We start from the raw sequence: 25411 nt of genomic DNA on the forward strand, positions 1-25411 counted from the left end.
AGGGAAGAGATGTGTTAAGAGGAGGAGGGGTCAAGAATTAACACCTAGGGTTATATTGTCGTTATTATTATTTGTTTATTTAGCAGATACTTTTATCCAAGGCGACTTACAGAGACTGTTTAGCAGAAGGCATTGGAGAGACAGCGATAGTCAAGGGATACTGAGATGCAGGGAGAAAAAGCAGAAGGAAAGTAGAAGAGGTCAGATTTAGAGGGGTTGTTTTGAAGTAGTGAGAATGCCTCCATGTTGAGGTAGCCGAGAGGCATTCTGAGATGCGGGAGATGATGTGGGAGTCAAAGGAGGGAAAGGAAAGGAAGATCTGGACATCATCAGCATAAAGGTGGTAGGAGAAGCCAAAAGTGGAGGTGGGAGTACCCAGCAATTGGGAGTAGAGGAGGGGTCCAAGGACAGATCCTTGAGGCACAGCTGTGGAGAGGGGTCGAGGAGAAGAGAGAGAGCCATGCTAGGGAACCTGGAGGGAACGGTTAGAGAGATAGGAGGAAAACCAGGGAAGAGCAGTTCCTGGGATCCCCAGGTCAGAGAGAGGAGAATAGCATGATCGACAGTGTCAAAGGCAAGAAAGTTAGAATGGAGGAGAGGGAGACAGCCCGAGGAGAGTCAGTTACAGAGAGGATGGCGATTTATGTGCATTGGAAAGACAGAATGGAACCCGGATTAAAGACCGTCAAGCAGGATGCTTGATGAAGTAGGATGCAGGCTAGAGTTTTAGAGAGGAATGGGAGGAGAGAGACAGGGCGATCGTTCTGGGTAGAGGAAGGGTCAAGAGAAGGTTTCTTGAGAGTGGGTGTGATGCAAGCAGTTTTGATATCTGAGGGAAATGAGTCAGAGAGCACAGGTGTTAATGAGGGAGGAGATAAAAGGAAGAAGTGCTGGGTCAGTGGATTGGAAGAAGCGAGTAGGAACCGCATCCAGGTTGCAGATAGTTGGCCTGGAATCCAGGAGTAAGGTGCAAAGGTCAGAGCCAGGTAGTGGTGTGAAAGTTGAGAATGAGGGAGGGGAGAAAGGAGGGAAAAGGTGGAGAAAAGTCAGCAGGGGGCATTGGTGGAGGACAGGATAATAGATTGATAGTATGAGTGTTTGGCAGAGGTGAGGGCTGTAAAGAAGGAGGAGAGGAGAGGAGAGAGCAGCAATGATCCAAATCAGAGGGAGAAAGGAGGGAAAAGGTGGAGAAAAGTCAGCAGGGGGCATTGGTGGAGGACAGGATAATAGATTGATAGTATGAGTGTTTGGCAGAGGTGAGGGCTGTAAAGAAGGAGGAGAGGAGAGGAGAGAGCAGCAATGATCCAAATCAGAGGGTAGCTAATGCAGTCTATATGTCCGTTTTATAGTGAACCACTACTAAATGTAATTCCGTCAAAATGTCTTGTTTGCCATCAGTTTGAAACATAGCACAGCTAGTGCATTAAAACAGTGTTCCACATCTACTTACTTGGTTTTGGTTTAATTTCCTGTTTATCAAATTAGAAAATATAGATTGATTTGGAACACGTTCTAAATATATTTCAAACATGCTCTAACTAGTTTTTTTTTTTTTTTTTTTTTTTTTTAAGTGCATTACAATTTTTGATGCTGATCCTTTTGGGGTTGGGGGGGGCTTAAATTTGAATTAGAGGATTATGAAATGCAATCTTAATTTTTACTTATTTGCCGTACTTCTATGAATTGGGTGCATTAAAGGATAATGGTCCTCGGTGAAACATGTATTTCTCTAGACGCTGCTTGTTGGAATATGAATTGATATCCTAAGAATAGAAGCAAGTACTGTGTTGGAGCATTACATTATTTCAGAGGATTTTGTTTAGGCCTATTATACCCCGTTTCCACTAGATGTGGCTAGTGGAAGTGAGGTATTAGATTTTTGAGTGGTTCAAATACTTTAAAGTATTGAGCACTGAAGGTAATTACACTGTTGAGAGAAATGACATGTTCATCAAAGCTTTTCCAGTGGATCTTTGTAAGTAAAATGTTGGCTGTGTTAAAAAAAAAAGAGATGTACTATAGAACACACAAGTCAGATGTGGAGGAAAGGATTGCAAGAGCTTGTGGCTCTGTGCTCCAACACGCCTGGAAGATCAGGTTAAACACATTAGTGTTTGTACTATACTAAGCTAAAGAAGAGCATGTAAGCATGTAGTACGCACTGTTCTTTTAATTTTAATTGGGAAAGGGGGAGGGTGTACTTTGTACTTTAGGATAGCAGAAGATGTTTGGTTTGAAGGGAAAAACAAAACTGGTACTATCCTCAGTTCTGTGGGCACTGCCCCAAATGATTTGGGTTATTGCTGTAAAATAAAATAAGTTTCGGTGATCCCACTTTTGTGTTAATCCAAGGTGTAAAACTGTAGTTATTTTCATTTGTCTTATCACCACCACTACTAACTTTTAAAATATTAATTTCAAATAGAAATTGTTCATTGTACCACATTGACATCCTAGTGTCCCAAAAGCACTGTGAAATTGATCTCTTCCAGGGATTGTGGTTCATCATCAGATTTGATGCTCGGATGATAATCTGGAGGCATGAACATTTTGGTTTTTAATTTTGTTTTGCAAGGGCAGGAGAGATGTCATTGCAGAAGTGTCATGGTGGGCATGCCAGTGTTTGAATGTACTGTGTTTTAATACTGTAGATTTACAGCCTAGCGAATGTACTGTAGTCAGCTGTTGAAATTCATACCCATAAATGCAAAATTCATCATTTGCTTGTCGGATCATTTTCAGCACTGACGGTTTGAAAATTGTGCTGTTAATGAATTCTGTCAGGTTATGATTGATGCTGTACCTCATTTGCATGATCTTGATGCCTTTTTATGTGACAAGTCTGTACAGTTAGGGTTGGAATTTAGGAAAAACTATTAATAGGCTGTATTCACAAAGCATTAGCAGGACAAAAAATGCATCCACTGCATTTATTGGAACATTAAATCTTGATGAATATAGCTTATACATTTAAATTTATTATTCTTTTTTTTAATCAATGTACATACTAGTTAATCACATACAATTAAGTAATCCTTGTAAGCAGTGCTCCAGATAAGGTTCTGAGTCATTGAATAATTTATCGGGACGTGCTTTTGGTAAATTTTTACGAACGTTTAAACTTGCAATGTCAGCGTTTAAACCATATCCACACACACTATTTAAATTACATTATGATACTGACAGCTCTGGTTAGTATTTTATAAGCAAATGAACCCTAAATAAGCAAGTAACGTTTTAACATCGCACAGATTTAACTACAACGTTTAAAAAAACTAAAATAAATAAAAACACCTACACATCAAAGTATATATTAAAATGTTTATATTTATGGTTGTATTGTCTTTCAGACAGACATTCTTAATTAACAGATGAGAATCAGCTTTGTTTGTTTAGACCAGACTGCCAGGTCAGCAAAGCAGGTAATCTAAACTATTCCCTAATTTAAATCTTTACGAAACTCTGTTACTAATATATAACCCTTTGAAGTAGATCAGCAGGAATATTTAATTAACATCACATCATATCTCAAGTTTCCTAGTTTAAGATTTGTAGTTTAAGAATTTCTCCCACAACAGAGACATCTTTTAAAAGGTGTTTTTCTGCAAGACTGCAATTATCTGTCTTCCTGTCACACATTTTATACTACAAGGTTCGATTTACTGTAAGGCCTTGATAAAGTCTACTGCTACTAAGCCCTCCAAGATGTTAGATTGCACAGTAAAAGTCCTGCAATAGAGAATTCATTAAAACTGTTACACTACAGGACAGCCTCATTAAATGCGCATAGGTACAGTTGTCTCTCTTACATTTTAGTTTTTTCTTTTTTATCGGTACCCTTCTAGATTCTTGGATCTAAGGACAAGATCTACAAGATAGGATTTTTGAAGCCAAAAAATATAATATTTACTATGGAAGCTTAATGGAAATATCATACCGTAGGGTACATTTTTGCAATTTTGTTCATTGTTAAGTACACGTTCCTACTTTTACCTCCATTTTTTTGTCTGAACACCACCTTTTAAACAACTTCAGTATTCAGCATGTTGCACTTGGTACTTGGTAAATGTAAAAAAAAAATAAAGATGTTTGAAGATGGTGCTTACATAAAAAAGTAAAGGTGGAAAGTAGGCAAAATGACCTAAAATGAGCAAACTTGTACAAGTGAGCTTAGAATTCAATACACATGTGAAAAATAAGAATGTGGCAATAGACAAGTTCATTTCTGCAGTATAATTGTAGGGTACTGTTAAAGGTGAAACAACATTTGTGTTCAAAAGAAAAGTTCCCAACTTCTGGGTGTTTGTCCTTTCTCTTACAATGAGTGTTTGTTTTTTTTTTATTTATTTTTTATCGCACATCAAGTTAGGACAAGTCTATCAAGAACTGTTTTACTGCCCAGACCACATCCAACTCTCAAACCAGCCTTAATTTCCCAATGGGTATATATAATGGTATATATAACAGTAGTTCTCCAAACAGATGTGCTATTGTGACCTCACATTCACCTGGACAAATACCGGAGGGAGAGTCAATTATTCCATCACTGAGGAAGGCAATTAAAGAGTAGGAGGATGTGCTCTTCATTATTCAGCGCAGAGACTAAGTTGATCACGAACATGTCCCCCATGTTACATTTTATTTTTAATTCCCTGTGAGGTCTCCTTGTACATTTAGGAAGTTCTCCCTGGTGAATGATACACTCAGTGGCCTGTTTACTGACTAAATAGGATCTTCCTCTCATTGGATTGGGCAAAGAAATATAGGACAGAAAAATAGGTTTTTACTGTAAGATAGAGAGGAGGTAAATATGCATTTTTTGGGGGTATTTTAAAGGATCAGATTTGTGTATACTTTACTGCTATTAAACATGTAATTCTAGATGCTTGCTCTGAGGGCGTTGTTCTTTTTAGAACAAGAAAGTTTTCAGAAACTCCTAAGTTATTTGTAGACACCTTTTTATTATTTCCACATCACTTTAGGATTTTAGTTATTTTACACTATAGCCTACTTGTTGCATTATTTCTCTCTTTTTTTTTTTTTTTAATTTAGTCGTCGCCTATTCTTTACCCTGGTTTTCTCCCCAGTTTAGTATGCCAAATTATTATGTGTATCCCGACTCACCACTCGCAACCCCCCCCGCTGACTCGGGAACAGCGGCTGGAACACGCGTCCTCTGAAACGTGCTCCTGCCAATCCATCATTTTACACACTGCGGCTCCACAGCGAGGCCACCAGACCTATAGTGCCGTACGACAACACAGATCTGGTGGCTCCACTGCAGAACGACAGGCACCCTATCGGCCACAGGGGTCGCTGATGCACGGTGAGCCGTGGATTCCCCTGTCGACCTAAGCCCTCCCTACCCGGGCAGTGCTCGGCCAATTGTGTGCCAATTTGCGAACTTGCGATCTCCAGGCTATAAGGCTCATTCTGCACTCCGCACGGAGCTCCTTTACTGGATGCACCACTCCGGAGCCCTGTGTTGCATTATTTCTGTGATTTTTTTTGGTACAGTAGGTGGTTTCTATATTAAAGCTGTGAAATTTTATATTTTTGTCCAACCCACATACATGTAAAAACATTGAAAAAAAAATCTGTTGTCCTGCAACTCTTGTTTGGTCATATAGTACATGGTCAATTATCGCTGATCATTAACCTATCAAGTGAACGTCAAAAACCTACAGTGTATCTCTACAGAGATACGCAATTGTTTTTTTTAGTTTTTTTATGTTTTTTTTTTTTTTTCCGCAAATTTAAAGAGACATTGATGATAACTTGCATTTGTAATCCATTTTCTATTTGTACTAGATGTTCCTCTCCTGCGTGCTGTTGATGCATTTTGTTTGCTTGGTCTACCATTCCTTCCTTCTGCCTCGTCAAAGGGAGACGGAGTGTTCCAGACATGTTATGTAGAGGTGCAGTATTGTATCTACTCTACTGCTCTTCTGAGTCGCCGTAGGCACAGGCAAGGCTGTTAGTTTGAGTGTGGCAGGCTTCTTGTGAATCCAGCATTTATGAAAATTTTTTCCAAATTACATTGAAAAAGACTTAAAGTTTGTATTCCAGACTAAGTTGTTTGTTTGTTTAAGATACTACAAATTGTTATTATATTAGCAACATTTGTGGGTAGGTACGTCGTGTCTTCAGTTTATTTAACTCCAGCAGTTCTAAATGCCCCAAGCATCATTGTATTAACAAAATCCAACTGTTGCTTATTAATGCGTAGAACAGTGCTTACTGTAGTATTTGAGAATCTTTTTCATAGCACATTTTTTTTTGTCTGGGGACCGGATAGAAGCATATTGTCACTTTCAAGTCTGGTCAAGATCTCTTAGGGCTGCTATAATTTATTCTGTTGGGTGTAAGGAAAGGCAACGCAGTGGAGTTATCTGGGTTTTAAATTATTGTTACAGTTACACAATGATGAGCTGCATATTAATACATGCACAGTAGGGCGCTTCTGAATATTAATTTAAATGTCAGATGAGGTCATCTGCTGTATTTGCATTAGACAGACATTAACATCTAATCTTTTGGAGGATATTGGTTTAAAAACAAAAAACAAACAAAACAAATAAAAAAACACCCTATACCACTCCAAGCATTATTTCATCAATTACAGTCATTCTGTTCCACAAATACTGCGCAGGAGATCATAGTGACCTACTTCAAATGTACTGACACTATAATGTGGTGTTTACTGAATATTCTGTAGCTCCCACAGGTGACAAGCCCCCATGTCAGTTTTTAACACTCATTTTAAACTTAACCTGTGTGCTGTTGCTAAGATTAAAGTAAAATTACTTATGAAAATGTTCAATATAAGTGAAACTCAAGGACAGGGTCTACAAAATTGCTTTTTTAATTTTTTTAATAAAAACAAAGTGATGCGCTCACTAGAGTGATATTATTTGAATCTGTTCTGTGCATGTTATCAACTACAGAACAATGTTATATAATGGATTTATTTGCATGCTGTGAATCACTGTAATACTGTAGGTTGCTTTTTATTGTGCATACCAATTTACTGTTGCTTGAAACTTTACTTGAATTTAACCGATACAGGTACTACTAAATGAGAGTTTTTTTTTTGTGTGACCAGAATGGTTGACCTTCATTTTTTAGCAGCCTAACTGGAAGTGCTTGGTATTGTATTGGGTTACTGGCAAGGGAACATGCATAGGAAAGTAAAAAAATAGTAAAACATGATGCTCACTTAAGGCCATGATTTTACTGTATAACCTTCCAGTATGTTAAAAGGAATTATAATACAATGACACCTGTAATAAAACAGCATTAGTCCTGTAAGATTTCTTTTTTTATTATTGCTGAAAGTGAGCCATAAGGTAATAAACTTGTGTGGGCATTGTCTCAAAACTGTTCCTTGCAAGGAGAATCGACATTCTCTAAATACATCTTGGAGGTCATCATCCAGATTGTATTCACATGCAAACATGACATCTGTTAGAAAAATCAAAATATGGCAGAGGCTACAGAGTAAATTAAAAGTTTGAAAAAGTTTGATTAGAGAGGGTATAACAAACAGAACAGAATTTCTGGAATGGTATGGCAGGAACACTGTGGGGCTGCCAATGCCATTGTCTTGGATCTCATGCAACAACTCTTTAAGAGCTTACCTCTGAAAACGGACTAAATACAGGGAGCGAATAATTCTACATGTTTTATTTACTCTCACTTTATTCGTGATTGCTGTGATTTACACCCCCCCCCCCAAAAAAAAAAAAACGAAATAAAAATGTAACTATCACCCAAAACTATTCAGAAGGTTTTTCTTTGTCTTTTCACTTCAGAGACAGAATATCTCATGTTGAATATCCCATACACGTGTTGCCTGAATTATGGTAATACTGTGCCATTGCACATGGCCACTGCAGTCTGTTATTTATTTACACCCTGACCAGAATTGATCTCTCCTGAACCTTACCTTGATTATCTTGGAAACCAGAATCGTCAGTCATGGACGTATGTAACTCCTATGCCATATCAATGTATGTCAGTGTCCTAATTGGTAATATCTTGTATTGCACACCCTACAGTCCACTTTAATAAAGTAGAGATTACAGAATATTTAGAAAATATTTTTTTTATAGCAACCACTACCAACAAGAAGTCGTCCAGACAGCAGAGCCACCCCTGAATTAATTTATAGACAGATTCAACCTGTCTTCATTCACATGCACTTACTGTACTGGAGTACAATAGTATTACAGTACAGTAGATCTGCAGTGTTAACTATAACTAATGTACACCTTATTGCCAGGACTGTTCTAGTTTTCTCAATCTAGGAAGAATGACCTCTAAAGCTAGCAGAATTGAGATCTGTAGCAGAAGCTTTACTGCATTCTCCCGAGTTGTAAGTCTCCTGTTGAGACTTGCACTTATGACTGTGTGAAGAGGGTCTTTACTACACACTGTGAAGGCCTATCAGATGATTTATGGGCAGACTTTGAGATGCTCTATTTCCAGATGAGACAGCTGAAGATTTGTAGTCTGGCCAGGTAGGATGCGTGTGCTATGTATAGTATTGCACTGCAGCTCTAGTGGTGCTGTCACAGAGAAATTAGATATGTGGTTAAGTTGAAAATGCTTATTAACCTTTTACGCACCTTGGAGGCATTGTATTGTCCCACCATGTCCAGTGAAATGACAAGTTTGTTGACAATAAAAAAGGTTATGATAAATATATTTTACTAGAGTCTTATGCTCTCTTGTACGATTTAGACCTATGATCCATAGTAAATGTAAAACAATCTTGCTGTATGTGTCATTCATTGTAAACCGTTTACAACTCTGAAGAAATGTTGGAGTGTACTTGTTAAGCAACAATTGGCAAAAGGTTTTATTCATTTAAAAAAAAAAAAAAAGGTTGGAGAGCTGGAGTTTTTTATACTGTAGCTATCTTTGTTATGCATTTGTAAGCATTTCATACAAAAGTAATTCTCAATATATACAGTATCTTAAAAAAGCATCATCTGATTGCCACAGGCAGGAATCATTTCAGTACCCCGCCTACTCATTTTATAATTTTGGCTGATTTGGTCACCTATACACTGCTGGTTATACGCTATACCTGTTTTTTTGTTTGTTTTGGAGCATTATACTGCTCCTGCTGTCCCATGCATGCTGGTGCCCTTTGTCCACCTGCAAATCATGAAGGCTGCTGGACTGTACTTTTCTCCAGTTGAGTTCAGTGGTTGATTGATGTCGTGCCAGAAAGAACAGCAGTTCCTGGGCTGCACCGTAATAAACGCTGTCATTGCTCACGTAGTTTATGGCTCACAGGCAGCAGAGATGCAAGCACCATTTGTGGCTTTCTTAAGTACAATTCAGTGAACTGAACATTGCAGACTAAAAAGCTGTGCTGTTGTGTTTTAAGAAGTCACCTTTTCATTCTGTATTGTTTTGGCTTGCCTTTGATAATAAACTTAGCAGCTATGTGTACAAGATACAGAAGTTTCAGCAGCCAGTGTACCCCAAACAGTCTCACTGTGGGATTATCCATCATTCCCAGAATGAAGGATTTCTGCAGAGGATGTTTTTAAAGTGGGTCATGGGTGAATGTACAGTATTAATGCTGAATTAATCCTGGGTCAGTTTACTCAATCTCAAGCTAATTGTACAGTTTACACACTGTATTGTTTCTGTGATTATGAGAGAACACCTTCATTTTCCTCGTTTAACTGTCTAATACTTTACAGGGATGTCCAAGATCTCACAGGCCTAACTATATGGCCGTGCTGCTACCAAACACTGCTTAACACGGTAGTATTTATAGTACTTTATGCAATAGATAAAGCTGTCAGTCATGCCAAGGATTATTGCAGTGTTATATTCAGCTTTAACTAGTTGATAAAATCTCGAGCGTATACAGTACTTGAGCTGAATACAAGATTTGTCAGCAGGGCCTCCTGTGATGTGATGAGATTTTTGTATTTTTTTTTTCCCCAAAATATTAACTTGCTAAATAAAAACAATCAGTGTTGCCAGGCAAAGGATGGTCGCACCAAATATTAATTTGATGTACATTTTTCTTCTGTTCACTCACTTTGCATTTTGTTAATTGATAAATGTAATCTATTAACATGTCTATTTTTGAAAGCATTCTTTACAGCATTTTTTCACACCTGCCTAAAACTTTTGCACAGTACTGTATGTGTATATATATATATTGTATATGTATATATGTACTGTATGTGTGTATATATATATATAGAGACTTGTCTGGGCACAAAGACAATCAACATGTCTGATGCAAACGGTTCTACCTTCAGATGGTTTCAGCACACCTGTCAACATTAAAAAAAAAACATGTCTCTATTAGCCTATTGTAAATCTCATGGATTCACCACAAATCCTAAGGATTCTGTGAATCTCAGGGGAAAAAAAATATGTTTACTTCAACTTCTGGCCCGTTGGGACACCAGGTGGCTGATGGTGTTTGTCTTGTGTGCATTTACAGCGGCCTTGAATGAGTGAAATCTGTTTGCCGCAGATAACTCTTGACCTTTTTTAATTTACTCTGCACGGTACTCAGTCCAATTACTTGGCTGTGTTATTTAATGAAGATGAAGAAACAAATTAGGATTGACGTAGTTTGAGTGCTATAAATGGATCCATTAAATAATGTGCTTCCGTTTCCTTCTCATACTTCACAACATCCTTTGACATCTGACAGTATAAAATCCTGCTGTTTTGTGAAAAAAAAAAAGTCACAAGGTAAAAAATGCTGTACAACAGTATGTTTGTTGACATGCTGTCGGTATGAAGTACTGTATCAGTGGACAGAAAAACAAAGACCACGTTGACTTTCGGATCTTGAATATTGTGTAATGTTCCACTGCCGACCAAACAGGGTTCTGAGTGCAGAATCTCTACTCCAAAGCAAATAAAATGAATATCAAATTATATTACCTATCTTCAAAATAAAACTCCTAATTTAACAACAGTATTGTATTTATACCGTATAGCTGTTAATTCTGTTGATGTTTATGAGTAGCAGTTAAATCAGTGTAATAAGTAATATTGACAGAGCAGCATAACCCACTCATTGCTGTGATGTGTCTTACGTATCAGTGGTGTGCATCCTCTTCACATCATCTATCCTGTTTAAAGTTCTATCTGCTAACTGGATTTGTGGTCATGATTATACACTATCATTTTTTATCGTAAACAACACATTTTTGCTAAATGCTGAGTATTTCACTGCAGCTTTGTTGATGTTTTTTAAGCAAATGTAATCATACAAAAAAAAAGTTTATTTATGCTCAAACATATGTGTGTTGTGTCATTAATTAAACTTGGTGTAGCAGTTTATTTTGATAGTAATAGAAATAAAATACCCTGAAAATGTTCAGAGATGTCCATATAATTCCCAGGCCGAGCTATTTTGCTGTGTGCTACAGTGAAAATGTACGTTTCCATGTCAAGCAGTGTTTTCCACTTCACAAATCACTTGGTAGTAGCTAGGAACTCTTGACTTTCAAAGTAATGTGTAACTTTTTTAATTCCTCTCAAATGTTAACATGGCATACTTTGAAAAGTATTGTAGTACTTAATAAAATAGACACGTTTCCCTAATAGACACATTGTGTTAATCCGGAGCTAAATAAGACTCTGTTAGTAGACTGTGATGTTGCTGTGACCTTTCAGCTGGTCGTGCTCGTCATCACCGCTCCTGGGTTTTGGTGTCAGATTAAATTTGTATAACAAAAGAGGTTGCAGGATAAATAAATATCTAGACGTGCATAATTCACGGCTTCCCAGCCTGTGTACTGTGTGAACGTAAAAGCTTTTTCTTTTTCATCTTTATGTACATTCTTAATATACAAAATTGTAAATGACAACCTTTTCTTTCTTGGACTAGGGAAATTGTACATTTTTGGGGACTAATGTCTAAATATAAAATTTATTTTAAAAAGCAATGCAGTGTTTTTTTTTTTTTTTTTGGTTTCTTTGTTTTTTAGCATTTCTTAAGCCCGCCGCACACAGCCCGACTCGAGCCGTCCCGACTCATCTCATCTCAACTGGCCATACACAGTCTGAATGAATGGTATTGGTGTGTGTGCCCTTAAAATCAAGATTATCCAGATTTCAGTCGGGATGTCTTCAGATTTGAAGATTTAACATGTTGAATCTTTTTCAGTCGCAGTTTCGTTCAGATGTGATCAGTCTGTCTGTGTCAGCGAATGGTGAAGCTGGTTTAAGAGACATGGCTTGTCATGTGACTTGTCATACAAAATGGCGGAATATTGGACAAAAGATCGTGAAGATGAGCTCGTCCAAATGTGGACCAGTAGTCCGTGTTTGTACGATTGCATTGCTAAAGCGAACTCCGATCGTAATTCCAAAACCTACGTGACAACAGAAATTGCAAAAGCACTTGGAACTACAAGTGAGTTTATGTGGTATTTTGTTTTAGTGTCAGTGAAGTAGCTGCCTATATTTGTACTACCCCACAATGTCTAAAACAAAAACTCAATACAATCACAAAGCCACAAGAAAGAGCTACACAAAAAGCGATACGAGGCCAAAGTCAAATAAAAATTAACAGGTTGGATTTTATTTACCACAGGCTAAAGTAGTAGTAGTAGTAGTCAAACTATAGAAAAAGTCAAACACTGCCTGAAATGTTTGCACAGTGTAAATGGTCAATAGCTAAATTAATAGATTGATTGCTTCTTTTTGGTTGCCTCTCAGAGCTGTCTAATCAGAATACGATACCAAGCATAATGTGAGGGTAAAACAATAATACCATGCATAATGTGAGGGTAAACAAAGTAAATACCATACCATGCATAATGTGAGGGTAAAACAATGTAAATACAATACCGTGCATAATGTGAGGGTAAAACAATGTGTACAGGGCAGTATTAAATCAATTTGCATACATAGTAATCACCAGGATCTAGTTGTGGTCAGTCTAATTCAGTCTTAGCAGTGTGCGACACCCAGGAAGGACAGTAATTACTCTACTTTAGCACCCATTGGTCGATCGGACGCTCAAGTGTTTTTAGTAGTGACTTTTCACATTACACAAGGATTTACACTTTTTTTTTTTTTGTCCCCATAATCTATTTTTTTTTTTTTAAATCTCTGGCATACTACAGTAGCTTGCTTAGAATAAGGGTTTAGTGCTGAATTCTTATCTCAGGAATGTACTATTGAATATTCAGGTTCATAGTATACTATAAGTAACCACTTAAATGTCCAAATTGGGCACTCACACTGTAGTTGCAAAGGTGCTGTACAATGCATATCAATTCCTGACTGCTTTTCATGTAGACTTTGTGTCCTATAATTTGCCCTTGGCAAAATAAAAAGTATAATACAGTGCTTAATAGAAACTGAAGAATTTGCCCCAGTTTCTTTAAAAAAAAAAAAAAAGTATGGTATACTGTAATTTGCTTTGGAATATTAGACAAAGTTAGAGAATGATGGCTGCCATTAGAAACGAGTGAAACAAAAAGGTGAGGCAAGCTTTTAAAAATGGAGGGGAACATGGTGAACTTGCTTTAAAAGAACAAATGTTCCTTTAATTGAAAATGTATTTCAATTAAAGTCTGGATGACTTATACATGTCTTGAAAGCTTTCCAGCCTGCATGCTTTTCCATACTTTGGTTTTCATAACATTTTCCTGTTTTTTTGTGTGCTTTTTGTCTTTGTTTTTGTTTTGTTTTTTGTTACTAATCCCAAGGTTAAAGCACAATTGCAGATTACTGTATACAGTAAAAGTGTTCCCCTAAGACAATCAAAACTATAAATACTGTAGATCTATGTGCATACTCATTTATGAGCAAGTGTGTTTTTAGGAGAGTAAAAATTAGGCATGTAATAATAATAAAAAAAAAAAATAATAAATATACCTCCTTGGGTCCCTGGGTGGCTCACCTGGTGAACGGACAGCTGCGTGGTGTGCAGGGTGAGTCATACAGCATAGGTTCGATGGACTTCGCAGGGGAGGCAAAACCGTCAGGGACAGCTTCTCCTCATCACACCCAGTGAGCTCAGAGCGGACACCTGCATGGCTGGACTTTGTCCTCCAGAGGGCAGTAGCTTGCTGACATCCGCTCTCGAGTTCCTGGGTGTAAAAGAGGAACCAGGCTTGGTTGTGGGGTCGGAGGATGCCCACTGAACCTTCGAATCTCCCTTGCTGTGCGAAGAATTGCTGCGGACATTCCAAATTGGGGAGAAAATCAGAGGTAAAATAGTTGGGCACACTCAATTAAAAAATAATAAAAAATATATACCACCTTGCCATGCAGTATCTAGTGAACTGTATTGTGCTGTTGAACCAACATACTGTAATATGTGTTGTGTGTTTCAGGTGGTGCTGGTCCGATGGAATGAGCCCTTTCAGAAGTTGGCAACCTGCGATGCTGATGGAGGGATATTTGTGTGGATCCAGTATGAGGGCAGATGGTCAGTGGAACTCGTGAATGACCGAGGAGCACAGGTAATTTCAAAATATAGTCTCAAGTGTTTGCAGTAGAGATGTAAACTGGTGGGGTGACCTCTTAAAACCTTTTAATAAAAGGCTAGAGAGCAGTCTGGTTTTATAATTTAATGTATAGAATAAAATTGTATGTTTTCTGACAGAAGTCAAAGAAAGGGGACATGTGCCCGGAGGACATGGTGATTCAATAATGTGCTGCAATAGGTCTCTTTTTATAGGATAGGTCTCTTTTTATAGGATAGGTCTCTTTTTATAGTATAATGTGTCGGTGTAATGCTGCCGCTACAAATCACAATGTGTTTCTCAATAACTGTGATCTGTTCCCCTATGAACGACTCAGCTGTGAAATCTAACAATGTGTTCTTGGCAGTTAGTCCCCACATTGTTGGACTGGGTATCTTTTTATTCTTTGGAGAGAAACATTATTCACTTATTCAGCTGCTCAGTGTTTGTTTTATAGTTGTGTTTTCTAAACAATTTTTTAGTGATGAACTCGACAGACTTCATGTATTTAAAGGTGGCAGGCACTATGTTGCCCCCCTACCTTCCCTTAAAACTCACCAAGTTCTTTCATCAAACTTTCATCCAAGTGTACAGTGTTTTTTTTCTTCTTTTTTTTTTTTTTACCTTGGTTCACCTATTGAAAACATGTAAATGTTTTATAATAAGTGAAGTAGTCTATTTATGACATGAAAGTGAATAGCCCTTAATGAGGCATCAATTGATTGTTCTCTGACTGCTTTAACTACCCATACTGTTTGTTCAGTAGATACTATATTAACAGAAACATCTTTCTTAAACCGTGATGCAAATGAGTTTTATATTGTAGTGCTAAATTGAATGTAATAATTGTGGCACAAGTTAGTTTTGGTTAGTTTTACCTTGGTCTGTTCTGAAGGTGAGCGACTTTACATGGAGCCATGATGGGACCCAGGCTCTTATTTCGTACCGGGATGGCTTTGTACTGGTCGGGTCAGTTAGTGGACAAAGGCACTGGTCTTCCGAGATCAACCTGGAGAGCCAGATAACTTGTGGAATATGGACACCGGATGACCAACAGGTACTGCTCTGTTTTCTTTTTGATCACCAGGGACTATCCTAATTCCAAAATGTACTGGACCTGTTGGAACGCTATAATTCCAGGATCATCTACTGTGATCCAGACACAGATATCGGAACACTTTCTCCATCATGTCCAGAGGTGTGGATTCAGGATTGAACTGCTGATAAGAGATGGCTGTCCACATCAGTAAAAAAGAACTGTGATTTATAGTCTTTAATTTTGGGTTTAAATGTAAATGTAACAGTTTTTTCTATAACATGCAGCTCCCGTGGATATGCATAAGTGAAGTATCTAAAAAAGAGTAGCTGATCAAGACATCATTTAAAATAATTAAATACTGAGAAGATACTGACTGCGAAATATTTCGTTTAACATCAGTGATTAATTGTTTTGTTACAGGTGTTTAATGTTCATCAAAGACTTTTGGTTTCATCAGTTTACAGCTCATTTAATCCTGTAATGAAGAACTCAGATTTATCTTTATTTGTTTGTTTGTTTGTTTTTTTAACGTGACAGCATTATGGCTAAACTATAACAGAGCTGTTAGTCTCAGTACTATTGCTGAACCTTGGCTGAAGTAAATGTTACCTGGGGAAGCTGTATTTAACTAATTGTCGTATTATGATTACATTCTACTGTATATAATTTTAAATATATAAATATCCATGCTGTATTATGGGTAATGTAGCAGGTCATTAGAGCCATAGATAATTATGCTGGGTTGTGAGAATGTTTTGCTATTAGGGATTTTTTCTTTGAATGATTCTGTATTAGGCCAGCAGCAGGACTATGTGTCATATGTAACAATATAGTTAATAAGTAAGATGCATTAAATTGAGTTTATTCATGTTGCCTGTTGGACTAGAACATAAGAAAACGCATGTAGGCATCAAGGCTGTGTGGTCTGGTGGTTAAAGAAACGGGCTTGTAACCAGGAGGTCCCGGGTTCAATCCCAGCTCAGCCACTGACTCACTGTGTGGCTCTGAGCAAGTCACTTAACCTCCTTGTGCTCTGTCTTCTGGGTGAGATGTTGTTGTAAGTGACTCTGCAGCTGATGCATAGCTCACACACCCTAGTCTTGTATCTTGTAAAGTACTTTGTGATGGTGGTCCACTATAAAAGGCGCTATATAAAAATAAAGATTATTATTATGTACAAGAGGAAGCCATTCTGCTCAACGATGCGCCTACGTTAGTTTCCATGACACCACAAACACAGCACTGACTCATATTTTGATAACTTTCTGCCTGACAAGGGAGCAGGTAGCTTACATTTTCTCTTACATTTTCTTTTATATTTTATATTAGTTTATATTGCCTTTTTATTATATATGCAATCCTTCCTTAGTTTTAGAAAAAAAAAAATGTCATGGTGAGATAAATACCAACAAGTTTTAGGAGGGAGTTGTGAGTAGCCTTTTACGAGCAGAGATTTTCAGTTAGGCTGCACTAAAAACAGTGCTTTCTAAACATAATTGATGGTGTTTAGTGACTGGAAAGAAAAAGCAGGTTTCATTTGATGCACAAAGTCCCCAGTGAAAGCTTGGTCTTGTTGTCTTTCCCCACAGGTGCTGTTTGGCACTGCGGATGGCCAGGTGATTGTCATGGACTGCCACGGGCGGATGCTGGCTCACGTTCTCCTCCATGAGTCAGATGGCATTGTAAGCATGTCCTGGAACTACCCCAGCTTCCTGGTGGAGGACAGCAGTGAGAGTGACACTGACTCTGATGACTATTCCCCACCACAAGGTATCATGCTGTTTTTAAAAAAAAAAAAAAAATATAGCCATGGGTAGGTCTAAGTGAGTACAGTTCCCTGTACAAAAGGGCAAAAATAAACAGCTGAAAAACCCGCTAATATCAGGTTGGCTGAGCATTCGCCTTCACACACCAAACCATTGAGATCAACAACACAGTGTAACTTACCCTCCCTGCCAAATTTAAATACAAAATAAGACACACATTTTACCCAGGCAGAGCATCTGCCCTGCCACAATTGCTTAGAACACTTTGCAGTACAGGTCTGATTGATCGATAGCATGATATATAATATAATAACATATAATATTGTTATTGTTATATTATTAGTATTATAATTACTATTCTTATAGGAAGTTGTTTCTCTTGAAACCATGGTAGAATATAAAGCTCAAGCTAGAGCAGAGACAAAGTAAAGTATCTGAAATGTAAGTGAAAACAATACACAACACAACAAGAATAGTTTGGTGTTTAAGACCAAGAAGCGCAGCCCCAGGGGGCACTGTGCACTGTTAATGACCTTGCACACACTCAGTGTACTTGCGCAAATCCCTTATTGCTGAGAGGAATGTGTCCTTTCCCTAATCTGCCCAATACTGAATAAATAATAATTTGATAATATATTTATTGATTGTATTCATTACATACTGTATAACTTGCTTGTTCAATGCCAACATCTTTGTTTATATGAACAGCAATTAATGAATAGCTTGGAACACAAGTGACTTTTTTTCATCAATTTAGAGAAGAACATTTATTTAAAAAAAAAAAAAAAGGTGGCTAACCTGACCCAGTTATCAACTCTTCTTCTGGTTGAATGTATTTTTATTGTTATTAATAGAATGGTTGTTTGGTCCTTCATTTCCTAGATGGTCCAACTGTCTATCCAATTCCAGTACAGAACATGAAACCCCTACTAACAGTCAGCTTTACTTCCGGGGACATCAGTCTAATGAACAACTATGATGACCTGTCTCCTGCTGTTATCCACTCAGGACTGAAGGGTACGTATATACTATAGTCACTAAAAATAAATAAATAAATATTTTAAAAAAGACTTTTGAGTAACATTAGGATTGACTATCATCATTATTCCCCCTCTGTGTCATGAATACAGCTGCCTGTGTATTTAAAAACATTTGGTAAGTGTTTAAGTTGTTTCTCTGTGTTTATTGTCAGATGTCATTATTCAGTGGTGCTCACAGGGAGATCTTCTGGCAGTGGCAGGGATTGAGAGGCAGAGCCTACCAACAGACCCTGGTTGTGCCCCCCTCTTAAGGAACGCGCTTGTTCAATTTTACAATGTCCGTGGAGAGCATATCTACACACTGGAGACCCCAGCCCAGGTGAGAAGGGATGCTCTAAAGGCACAATCGACCGAATTTCTTAACTCATATGACAAACTCCACACACAAACTAAACTCCCAGTTTCCATGTTGCTTGGGACAGAAGAACCAAACCAATCTCTTACCCAGAGATCATTATGATTTAATCCCTTTGGTGCCAAAATTTGTGTCCCTGTCCCATAAAACCAGACATCATTCCAGATTCATTATCTAAATTTCTCCTGCGTTTGCTTGGGTATGGACTCAGTAGTTGTTGGCATATCTGTGCTTTTTGTTTGTTTGTTTGTTCTTAGTAAAAAAAAATAATTAAAAAAAACAATTGTAAAATGTTATTTTTGTCCCTTAGCTTCATTTTCGTTTTGTGAAGAGTAGGATAATCCCTCTTCTCTATCTAGCTTCCATATTTTCCTGGCATTGAAACACTTTTACCCAGTCTTAAAACAAAGGCTGGTGCTTATTCTTACCAATAACACCACAGCTGTAAAATAAACCGGTCTCCAAGGAGGCACAAAGTTTTGGAATCTCTGCCTCCTATCCATGAAGATCTGGAACTGGTGCAGGACACAAGACATAACAATCCAAGCAACCTACATGTCTGGACTCAAATATAAACAAAAATATTGCAGACCTACTTGGAGAAATGCTCACCTACGAGTGGCAGATCCACCCAGATGTGATACAGTAGGTATTCAGCAGCCTACGTCATCCAAAGGTAGACCTGTTTGCAACAACAGAGACCACCCAGCTGTCACTGTTTTTGCTCCCACTTTCAGCAGAGAGTAGCCATAGCAACAGGGCCTGTATTTCATAGTGAACCAGCCTCCGAGATCCTGGAAATGGCCAAACCGGGCCTCTTCACCTACTAGTGAGCCATTATCGGCTCTTTCAGAACAACAGGTAGGTGCTCCACCGCCATCTCTCCATGTTACAACTAGTGGCCTGGAGATGGAACAGCAACTACAAAGGAACCAGTGGCTATGAGAACAACTAACATCCTACTTCCTTAAAAAACAATCGTCTTTTCATTGCGTTTCATTTGGCTTGGGTTATGACGTTTCCTGATTTCCACCCAAAACCTCATATTATCTGAACAGAAGGCCAGACGCCAGCTAATTGATGTCCTGGATTTCTACACACACAGGACTCAATATCAGACCATCAGGCCAACTGTTTGTCTCCTTCTTATCTTACAAACCTGGGGCAAACCTGTGTCCAAAGATCCAATTTCAAACTGGATCACATCCTGCATCAACTTCTGTTACAGCCTTGAAAAGAAACCAGCTCTAGGATCTGTCAAAGCCCACTCCGTAAGGGGAGTGGTTACTACATGGTCAAAACTAAAATCTGTCCCAGTACAAGCCATCTACAACTGCTACCTGGACCTCCTTCGAGACCTTTATCAAGCATTATAACTTAATTGTGGTTATTCTCAGGCTACTTTTGCTCACTGTGTTATCAATGGATTCCTCTGCAAACATCTAACCTGCCACCCACTTGTCTTGCATCCTTTGGTATGGTTCACTTTGAGTGTGGAGCTCATCATTCTAGGTAAGAGTATGGCGATTACCTGTAATATGGTTTCTTTGTAGGATGATAAACTCCACCCACCTTACCCTTTTTTCTATCCTATCTTATTTTTTAAAATTTGGACAATTAATCTGGAATGACATCTGGTTTTATGGGGGACACTGACTGGTGCCAAAAAGGATTATATCTAGGGCTTCTGATTTTCTTTTCTTTTTTTTTTTCCTTTATTAAAACACCCCCAATAAAAAAATGAAATCTGTGTATATCCAATAAACACTGGAAAAACACTGGAAATGGTTACTCAGTTAAATATTTACTTCACCCCTTTCTCAGTGAAAAAAACCTACTATAGTAGTCTCCGGCTAAGAGAACACCCCTCGGGAAGCAAGCAAAGTGTGCTCTTGGGCGAAGTTTTGTTCAAGACGGAGTTAGCCACCAGACACCAATATTAATCAATAAATAAATAAATATGTATTACTTGTGGTGATGCATGTGCATCAGCATATTAAATTAATAGAATAAGCAAGAGAAAAGCAATAGGCAAGTGTATGTTAATAAACTATAAAAATAAATTATAGCGTTAATAAACTAACTGTCAGACTAAGTTAACACAGCACCCCTACACACGTTACAAAAGTAATGCAGCAGCAGCTCTAGATTAATTATGAATACCTATACAGGAGCAATATTCAAAACATGCAAAAAAAGTATTTAACAGAATGGTGAAGCAACTCACCAGAACGGAAAACACACTCTTGTGTCTGATTCAGGTTTTTTTTCTGGAGCTTGAACAATTTCCAGTTTTTTGTAACAAGAGGAACAGCAGTGTATTTCGGCGTTTGTTTACATGCCATTTTGTAGCAGTGAGGTGCACTCATGGAAATCAGAATACAAAACGAGGCAATGCTGTGACAGCGGTTCTGGAAAGATTTAATAAACCAACCAGTGTGCCTCAAGACACTCTTGCAACGACAAGTAACTTTTGAAAAAATTGAATAAACCATTTGAACTTAAGTTTGATGATGATCAATTATCAGGTTACAAAACAGTACTGTACCAGTTGTGAATGAATAGCTAGCGGTGCCAGAAAGGTGTTCTTTTAAGCAAAGTTCCTATTCCTTAGGCAGAGCATTTACAATGGGAAAAATCCTTTTCACCACCAAGGTGTTCTCTTAGGTGAAATAGTCTCCTTGGGAGGTGCTCCTATACGCGGAGACTACTGTAATAAAAACAAAAAAAAAAAGAAACCTTTCCCAGTGCAGTTATTGACTGTTAGTCAATGTCTCTCCTTCCTGACTTATATCCCACCCCAACTACTGAGTGGCAGCAAATCCTTACATTTCTATTGGAAACTCCGCAGTCGGGAGGATTGTACAAGATTTAAAATGAGATTTGAATTAGAAACTGAGGATTTAAAGCTGTATTACACTTAGATAGGTACAGTACAAACACAATTGCAAAGTGTGGTGAAATGTAAAAAAAATACCTAGACACACAAAAACCCCAGAAGAATATGCCTGTGACCATAAGGATTTTGCTGTGGAAGACAGCAAAGTTAAAAAGGTATAAATGTGCAGTTACTGTCGAGTTACATACATATTGTGATAGAAACAAACGGCCAAGAATTTTGGAAAGTATTTGGAATGAAAAGAATAATTTCATACAGTATATAAAAAGCGAAGGTCCTGAAAAAATTTTTTAGGGTATCTGTGTAAAACTCGAAAATAGCTAAAAAAAATAAAAAATAAATAAACACAGAAAAATATATTGAATAAACACAGAAAAAGCCCTGCTTACATTACAGTGATCTCTGTGTTAGAGATTGGTTTGTTCTCCTGGCCCAAGCAACATTGTGACTGGGAGTTCACTTTGTGTGTGGAGAGCATCATCCTTGGCAGAAACCATATTGCAGGTAATCTTTGTTTTCTCTTGGCGAAGGTGAGACAGAATAGTAGTTGATAGTATTGCTTGATGTTGCATGTCAGAGCCTTGTAAAATAATTGTTGAGCCTACCAGGAGCTGGAGAAACAGCACCCTCTTGTGCGTACAAGCTCTTTTCTTTTAAATGCATTAATAGGTTTGGCAGAATTTGAATTTTATTTCATAATTTCGACCGATATCAATGTTTTATTTTTAAGCTCTTGTCTTGATTTTTATCGATTTTAAATGTTCACAATTATGAAAGTTACTGGCTCTGCGAGATGACTGGTTTTCGCTTCTCCTGTATTAAGTGCTGTTTTGCTTCAGAGGGCACTTTATGTGCCGTGTACAAGTTAAAATCGCACTTGAAGTCTTCTGCTTTGCAAGGGAAAATATGCAGAATATTTCTGTAGTCACTAAAATTGAGTGTAAAAAAAGATACTGCTGCAGGTGCCCGCAAAAGAGGGTCAGAATGCAAACTTTTTCACAGTTTGTGGTTCGGGTGCGGGTCATGAAATTAAATTTTTGGTTCAGACTCAGGTCTGAATTTGACTCACCAAAAATGTCCTGTCCTTTCAGTGTACTCATCTGTAACCCTTTCCTTTGATCACGTCTACTTGGTGATATTAAAAATCTCTGTGGACTAGTTGAAACACAAGTTAGCGCAGGGTTTATATCATGTAGTGGATAATAGTTTGAGAAGTAAATCAGAAGTGTGGAATTCTTTTGGAATCATAGTGAATGAAAATAATGAACTTGTGACAGGTTTTACAAGACAAATCCAGTCATTATGTTTTTGTGAACGACAGCCACAAAACTGGTACTTGTGGCACAAAAGGAATAGACATGTATTTTATAGTAAAGTAAGCAGAGATAGTTTATATGTTAGAATGTTAAAATATATCTAGACCACTAGAGAAAATGACCATGCTGTATAGTCTACTGTATAAACTCTGTCTATGGAGAATGGGAGATGTCTGTGAGAGTCAGTCGACGCAGGCAGTAGATAAAGGACAAACACTTGCAGGTTCGGGTCCTGTTGCAGGTGTTATTAAAGTGGGTCATCAAAAAAAAAAAAAATCCTCACACTCCAGGCTATGTCACTGCCGACCGTGCCCGGGAGTTCCTAGGGGGTGGCGCACAATTGGCTGAGCGCCGCCCGGGTAGGGAGGGATTAGGTCGGCAGGGGAATCCATAGCTCACCACACATCAGCGACCCCTGTGGCCGATAGGGCGCCAGCGGATCTGCAGTGGAGCCATTCGGATCTGTGTTGTCCTCCAGCACTACAGGTCTGGTGGCATTGCTGTGGATCCGCAATGCGAAAAATGACGGATTTGCAGGAGCACGTTTCAGAGGATAGGTGTTCCTGCCGCCGTTTCCCGAGTCTCTGGGGGTTGCAGCAGTGAACCGGGATAAAAACAATAATTGGGCATTGCAAATTGGGGAGAAAACCAGGGTAAAAACCATTGGTGATGACTAAATAAATAAAATAACAACCTTTCTCCATTAGGCCCAATATCTATCTTTCCATTTGTTTCACACTAATTGGGGAACGTGATATCCACCTTGAATTTTCACCAATCCTTTTATCCTGTTTTTTTAGATCTCTCAGATTGCATTTGTGTATAATGTTGTAAACTTGATTTTGTACAATTTTTACATAATATTTACAATGTGAGATTATTAAGATCCTCTCTATGTGAATACACTGTTTGTGGGGGAGGTGGGTAAATGTACATTTCAAAATGTTCTCCCTGATCTCCAAGACTGGGAAACAGAGCACTAAGCTTGCTGTTTCTAGCATATGCATCATACCAGTCCAAAAGGGCTGGCAAAACTGTGTAATTGGATCATCCAATGTGATGCATAATGGTGATGTATGATTGTGTCTCTGCAGAGGCCCATAACTACAATATGCTGGGGACACAGAGACTCGCGGCTGTTTCTGGCTTGTGGACCGGCGCTGTACGTTGTTCGGGTCGAACACAAAGTCGCAAATCTGCAACTCCTGTGCCAGCAGGCAATAGCTAGTGCACTGCGTGAAGAGAAGGATATCAGCAAGTTGACGCTCCCATCCCGCCTCTGCTCATACCTCACCACCGCCTTCATACCAACAATCAAGGTTCCAGCAACTCGCTTCTGTTGAGCCGCTTTTTGAAGGCGACAGAATGGGATACCCATCTGATTTAGACATTGATAAAACTGTATATAACACAAATTAGTTCAAGTGGTGTTAAAGATGATTTAAAACAATAGTCTGGCATTAAGCCTTGCTGCAATGGGCAATACTGTACTCCCAAATTAAAACCTTTAACTCCAGAGTAATTTAAACCAGTATTTCATTTTTTAAATCACTCACTGCAGGAGTTCATTGCAAAGATGATGGAAAGGCTGCTTTTCTTGTGAAATGAACACATTTTTAACAGGCTTGTTTCATTTCATACCTAATGTCAAAAAAAAACTTTTTAAAGGGAATTATTCAGATTTTCTAAGCATCTGCATCTAATATTTATGAAACTGTCATAGACTGTTAGCTATTTTAAACACTTCCTCAATTCAATAACTAACTATCCAAAGCATTTTTTTTTTTTCTTTAAAAGCTCATGAGTTAAAGCTTTGTGCTCTGCATCTTCAAATAAGATACTTGGTGCTTGATGAACAAATCTTTCCTTTTGCTATGTCTGATTATCAGAGAGAACACTCTTTCTTATTGCAGCCTCCCATCCCTGACACAAACAATATGCGGGACTTTGTGAGCTACCCGACAGCAGGGAATGAGCGGCTGCACTGCACTATGAAGCGCACAGAGGACAACCCCGAGGTGGGCGGCCCCTGCTACACACTCTACCTGGAGTACCTGGGAGGCCTGGTGCCCATTCTCAAGGGAAGACGCATCAGCAAGCTGCGCCCAGAGTTTGTCATCATGGATCCGAAGACTGATGGCAAAGCAGGTACGGTCGTGGTGCAGTTACTACAAAGGAGACATACTGTACTATTCATCCAGGCACATACAACCTGCTTTTCTGAACAATGTAACCACCTAATGGGCCAGGATTATTAAGGTATTTACACCAAAATGTTGTTTTTATCTTTTTTGTTGTCACAGATTTTTTTTTTTTTTTTTTTTTTTTTTTGTACAAATCTAGTAACCAGCAACCCAGATTTATTGAAGGATTTTCCTATTAACAAAAATTTAGCAAATTGCATTTTTTTGTAAAGATCTTAATACATTTGACTCAATATTATTATTATTATTTTTTTTTCCACAGGTCAAGGTATGGCATAATAAAATAAGATCTTTTTCTCACTACAGTGCACT

The 25411-nt window shown here is 38.2% G+C and overlaps 1 protein-coding gene across 3 annotated transcripts in view; it reads left to right on the top strand.

Moving 5' to 3' along the window:
• LOC121316969 (tubby-related protein 4-like) overlaps nucleotides 1–25411 on the top strand; it is a 46923-nt gene that overhangs the window by 10301 nt on the left and 11211 nt on the right. For all 3 annotated transcript variants that reach the window (XM_041252422.1, XM_041252424.1, XM_041252423.1), the window contains exons 3-9: nucleotides 14349–14477; nucleotides 15376–15537; nucleotides 17109–17289; nucleotides 18168–18302; nucleotides 18478–18644; nucleotides 23990–24214; nucleotides 24809–25043. In XM_041252422.1, coding sequence (XP_041108356.1) covers nucleotides 14349–14477; nucleotides 15376–15537; nucleotides 17109–17289; nucleotides 18168–18302; nucleotides 18478–18644; nucleotides 23990–24214; nucleotides 24809–25043 — 1234 coding nt within the window. The remainder of the gene's footprint in view (nucleotides 1–14348; nucleotides 14478–15375; nucleotides 15538–17108; nucleotides 17290–18167; nucleotides 18303–18477; nucleotides 18645–23989; nucleotides 24215–24808; nucleotides 25044–25411) is intronic.

This window comes from Polyodon spathula, chromosome 6, assembly GCF_017654505.1.
Source record: "Polyodon spathula isolate WHYD16114869_AA chromosome 6, ASM1765450v1, whole genome shotgun sequence".
In the NCBI taxonomy this organism is placed as follows: Eukaryota; Metazoa; Chordata; class Actinopteri; order Acipenseriformes; family Polyodontidae; genus Polyodon; species Polyodon spathula.